Source organism: Anoplopoma fimbria, chromosome 9, assembly GCF_027596085.1.
Source record: "Anoplopoma fimbria isolate UVic2021 breed Golden Eagle Sablefish chromosome 9, Afim_UVic_2022, whole genome shotgun sequence".
In the NCBI taxonomy this organism is placed as follows: Eukaryota; Metazoa; Chordata; class Actinopteri; order Perciformes; family Anoplopomatidae; genus Anoplopoma; species Anoplopoma fimbria.
In genome coordinates this window covers 811642-817127 of record NC_072457.1, presented here as the reverse complement: position 1 = coordinate 817127, position 5486 = coordinate 811642, and the positions used below count along the sequence as shown (strand labels likewise).

General features: G+C 41.1%; 1 protein-coding gene across 1 annotated transcript; it reads right to left on the bottom strand.

Moving 5' to 3' along the window:
* Window positions 1-1195: 1195 nt before the first annotated feature.
* Window positions 1196-5245, bottom strand: LOC129095276 (B-cell receptor CD22-like). Its single transcript, XM_054603657.1, has 8 exons — window positions 5113-5245; window positions 4789-5022; window positions 4570-4674; window positions 4052-4273; window positions 2166-2504; window positions 1641-1989; window positions 1490-1547; window positions 1196-1402 (listed from the first exon to the last, which is right to left on the bottom strand). The coding sequence occupies exons 1-8, from the start codon at window positions 5243-5245 to the stop codon at window positions 1196-1198; spliced, it is 1647 nt and encodes a 548-aa protein (XP_054459632.1).
* Between the last annotated feature and the right edge of the window lie 241 nt (window positions 5246-5486).

Below are 5486 nucleotides of genomic sequence, written 5' to 3'. Positions count from 1 at the left end.
AGGCAGGAACGGGAAGCGGGGGACGCTGCGGCCCAGCGGGGACGGAAAGCAAGGAACGGGAGGAACGTGAAGCGAGGAACGGGAAGCAAGGAACAGGAAGCGAGGAACGGGAAGCGTGAAACGCTGCGGCCCCGTGGGAACGGGAAGCGGGGAATGGGAAGCGAGGAACGGGAAGCGAGGAACGGGAAGCGAAGAAAGCTGCGGCCCAGCGGGAACTGCACAGCCACCCGTTCCTCAACTGGGTAGCTGTGCAGTTTGGGGAGCTCTAATCCATTCCCAACAAATACAGAGAACGTGTCACGGATGTGGTGTGGACCCAAAAGCAGAATGACCAGGAGACAGATAAAGTTCTGGAGCTTTATTCAAAGCTGAACACACAGCAGACATACAGGCAGGGTCAGACTCACATTGGGAAACAGGCAGGGGATCAGGCGGACGGAAACCAGAGGAAGCAGAGGCTACCCTCGTGGTCGGGGACAGAAGGCTAAGGCGGCTAACCGGGGCAAAGGCAAGGTAGGGGAATCCGGTGGTTCAGTTTCAGGAGATTGACCTAATGTCCTCTTCTTCCTGGTTAGTGAATGAATATATATATATATATATACATATATATATATATATACATATATATAGATGAACAAGTGATTTCAAATAATCCATTGAATGTAGTTGATGAGGACTGAGGACAGCGTTGCTCAACTAACCAGAAAGAAGACAATGAGGAGTATGATAACCAGGAGAGAAGCACAGATGTTCAAATTGAAGACATTTTAAAACATCACGTGTAATATCAGTACATTTTAAATCATTTTACACCCTGACCAACGTTCTATCCACAGAGTCTCTAAAAGAGAGGACACCATCATGTGTAACAACCCATCAGGAAAAAATACAAGTTAAACTAAGTTGCCTCTCTAACATATTACTGTTTGCTGTGAGCTGAGCCATCTAAGTTACTGCGTCACACTGAAGCTAATAGCTGAATTCAATTATAAATATATGTATTAAGCAAGGTCCATGGGTAATGTGTGTTTAGACCAGAGATGTCTGGTCTGCAGCTCTCAGTTTATCAGATGGAGAAAATAATATAGATGATATGTAACACTGTTACTCGTCCTCATGAGCAAGGTGACAAAGTAGAGGGACTCATCAGTAAAGACAACAGATGTTCACTCAGCGGTCCTGTTGGGTCTGAAGTTCACAGCAGCGTAGTGCACCTGATCCTGTTCTGGATCTGGATGTGGCCGGACTCTGCTGTAGAGAGGATCTGTGTGGTTCTGAGGGAAGTGGACTCTGCTGTAGAGAGGATCTGTGTGGTTCTGAGGAAGAGGACTCTGCTGTAGACCAGATCATTCTGATCTGTTGGTGGAGCTGAGACGTCCTCAAACACAGGACCAGGGTTTAACTGATGAGGAGACAAATAACTTCACTTTATACTGCACTTCAGTGTTTTATTTTTTATTGTAGCAGAGTCTTTAGTTCCAGTCTTTACCTGCTCCATGTGGACTGAGGTTTCATTTGTTGGAGGTTGACCTGAAGTCCTCTTCTTTCTGATTCATAAAATGAATAAATATGTGAATGAATCAGAGCTTTCAGCTTGGAGATTAAATGTGGTTGGTCTGAAACAGAGGACAGTTGCTCACCTGATCCAGCAGAAGACAGAGAGGGGTATTATAACCAGGAGAGCAGCACAGACTCCTGCAGCTGCTGCTGGTGTCCATTGTCCTCTTTTACTCTGGACAGTGAGAGTCTTTACATGAGAGCTGATGTTGTTGTGGCTTCTGACAGCACAGGCGTAGCTTCCTGCATGCTGACTGCTGACCGGGTCCAGAACCAGGTGTTTGTTGTGGTTCTCTGTCGGGGTCAGAGGTCGACTGTTGAAGAACCAGATGTAGTTTGTGTTGTCAGTCAGAGGACAGCTGGTACTGCAGGTCAGTGTGACTCTCTGGTCCTCTGTCACCACTGCAGAAGGACTCAACTCCACTTTCAGGCCTGGAAGATGTAAAAAAAAAAAAGGGCATTTTACTTGAGATTGTTTTTCACTACGTCTGTGCAGTCCTATAAGGCATGAATGAAGCATTTTAGAATTTTAACAGGAAGTTAAAAAATGGTACCGAAGTTTATACATCAGCTTAAACGGAGAAAGTCAACATAATGTTGAGAGTTACCTGTGACAACCAGAGTGACTCCAGGTGAATCAGACCGTTTCCATCTTTTGTCATCTTGGAGTATGAATGTGTATTCTGCTGAGTCATCCTTCTTCAGGTTACTGATTGTCAGGATGTGTTGGTTCTTCATGTTGTCATGATACTTCACACCACCTTCAGCTTTAATTTGCTCTTGAACGTATTCCTTCACACTTCTCTTTATTTTAAACCATAATTTAGATTTTGGTTTCTTGTTGTTGGGATTAGAATATTCACTAGAGATGTTGACTGAAGAACCTTCCAGAGCACAGATTCTCCTGCTGACATGATTAATACTCCAGCAGTTCGGATCATCGAGACCTGAAAAATAGATGAGTCACAACATGTCATATGCAGCAAACGTGTCGTTTAACAGTGTGAGATTTAGTGATATCTGATGTTTGTTGCAGATTGAAACCAACAACATTCCTCTCTGCTCACTCCTCCCTTTCACAGAGTAGAGAACTACAGTGGCCTTCAGGTACTGATAGGTATCTTTAGGATTTAATACTACTAGCAGATACTATTATCAATACTCAGTGGACCTGCCCTTTAATATAATGATAATCTATAAAAACACCAGCAGATCACCTCCGTCAGTGACAACGTTTACATGAACCAAACATTCAAGTTTTTACTCTTATTCAGAAAAACACAATATTCCTAATAAGCTGTTTTACATTCATTAAAATGAAAATATTCCTCTAATTTTCCTGATTACATTCAGTTGTCCATATTCGGATTAATGTAAAAACGACCTCAACCCTCTTCCTCTTCCTCATCCTCATCACCATCACCAGTTAATCCTCCCTCAACTTCATTCTCTCCTGTGTTTGACGGGTCGTATCACGTCTTAATATGTAAAAGTGGAACATCAGGATCTAAACTATGTTTTTATCAAAGAGTTCCAGAGCTGGAGGACTTGTTGGACCGTGTGAGCTCAGCCTCCCTCTTTCATTCCTTCAAACACCTTCTCCAAAAGGTCGTTGAGATATTTGTTCATATCCAAAAACCTGTTGATATCCAAGTCCTTCATGATGTTCAACAGTAGGAGTGTTTCTCCTTCTGTTCTTTTTCTACTCCAGCTTTACAAACTGTTGGTTTGTGTTTGTGTTCAACGCACAGAGCTGCTGGTAAACAGGAAAGAGACGTAGAAACCTCTATAGAGACTCATATAGTGAATGAGCTGTATACATGTTTAATAATAATAACCTCTATAGAGACTCATATAGTGGATGAGCTGTATACATGTTTAATAATAATAACCTCTATAGAGACTCATATAGTGAATGAGCTGTATACATGTTTAATAATAATAACCTCTATAGAGACTCATATAGTGAATGAGCTGTATACATGTTTAATAATAATAACCTCTATAGAGACTCATATAGTGGATGAGCTGTATACATGTTTAATAATAATAACCTCTATAGAGACTCATATAGTGGATGAGCTGTATACATGTTTAATAATAATAACCTCTATAGAGACTCATATAGTGGATGAGCTGTATACATGAACAAAGAATGATCCTAAAACCTGAAGAACATCTACATATCACACATGTTTTCATGTGAAGATGATCCATTCAGAATAAGAATTCATTCAGAATATCATAACACAACATGATGTTTACATGAACCAAATCACATTCAGGATATTTTCATATTCTGAATGAAAGTGGAATATGAGTGTTCATGTAAACTCAGTCATTGACTGAAACACATCAAGCAGGATATTTGAATTGGAAGGTGTTTCTGTTATTTTGTCCACCTCCTCTGATGCTTAAAGCTTTTATAAATGATCTTGTTTTTATTTCCCCTCAGTCCCAGGTTTTAACAGTCTATACGTTGGTTCATACTCACAGACTTCAGCAGAGTGCAGATCCTCGATTCCTTTTACAGCACAGGAGAATGTTTCATTAGAGGAGCGGGGAACTGTAGCCTGTTGTCTCTTAATGTTCTCGTATAAATATCCACCTTTGTACCACCTATAGGAAGTTTCTGAGTCAGTTAGAGGACAGTTGGTGTTACACTTCAGTGTGATCCAGCCTGGTTCAGCTCCAAAAGTCCTTTCAACATGTACTTCTGTTGGGAGATAATGAATACATGATTAATCAGTTACTGGAACTTAATGAATCAATGACATGACTTGTTTAATATGAACTCTGGTCTTTACAGAATCAGTTATACGATTGTGATGCTAAATAAAATAACCACTGAAGTCGATGGGGTAACAATAGTTTTATTTTCCCAAGAAAAAGAAAAGATACTAACGGAACATTTGAAATAAATGTTCATCTCTTCTGTGAAAAACAGACTTTAAAGGCTTTAGAGACGTGAGGATGAGGTGTGTTTGTGTGTAAGTGTTTGATAAACTCCACCTGTTGGATATGTGATGGAGCAGGGCTCCTCCTCTGATGTCTGCTTATTAGAACACATTGTCCCTTTAGCATAGGTCACCTTAAAGCAGCTCCGTGTGACAGAATCTGGACAAAAGAAATGACATTCAGTGTTTTTATTGGTGATTGTATCTGTTGAAGGTGTAACCCATTAATCCAGATGTTTCATCCTATAACAAGGAGCTAAATGTTGTCACTCACCCACTGAGACTTCAGGGGCTCTGAGGTCCTCGTAGCCTTTGATAGCACAGGAGTATCTGACTGCTTCCTCACTGCTGACCAGCTGTTGGTACCAGGGAGACCAGTCCTGATAGAGGACCTCTCTGTTCTGGTACCAGATGTAGACTGCAGGCTCTTCAGTCAGAGGACAGCTGCTGCTACATATCAGTGCTACTGTCTGTCCGTCTGTGGTGGGAATCACCTTCACCTGCAGGTCTGGATGGTCATGTGTGACATGACATTTTAAATATATGTATAGATATATATAAAGATTCTTAAAGTAATAAATACTGACAGTCACTGTACCTGCTACATGGAGTTTGATGCCCTTTAACCAGCAGTTTATTGGGTTGTCTCCATTCTTTCTGCAGCAGTAAACATTCTCATCTCTGTCTGTCAGATCTTTGATTGTTAGATTTTGATGACTTTCATCAGACATGTTGTACGCTACACGTTTTCCGTCTGCAGACAGTTCATTCAGAACATACTTGTTTCCATCCAAGTGTACAGTGCACCATGTGTATGTTGAAGTGGGATGTAGAGCTGAGCAGGGCAGATCCACTGATGAAGCTTTTAAAGCACAGATGCTGTTTGTTTGTCCCTGAACACCTTTAACAGAAGATTTTATCAATAAATCAACAAATCCTCTATTTATAAAGCACTGACAATAATGGTAGAAC

Coding starts and splice junctions, on each gene's coding strand:
- LOC129095276 (XM_054603657.1), bottom strand. CDS start 5,245: ATGTCTGATGAAAGTCATCAAAATCTAACAATCAAAGATCTGACAGAC. Junction 4,274..4,569: donor CTCCATCACATATCCAACAG/GTGGAGTTTATC, acceptor ATCTCCCAACAG/AAGTACATGTTGAAAGGACT. Junction 1,548..1,640: donor TCTGTCTTCTGCTGGATCAG/GTGAGCAACTGT, acceptor TTTATGAATCAG/AAAGAAGAGGACTTCAGGTC.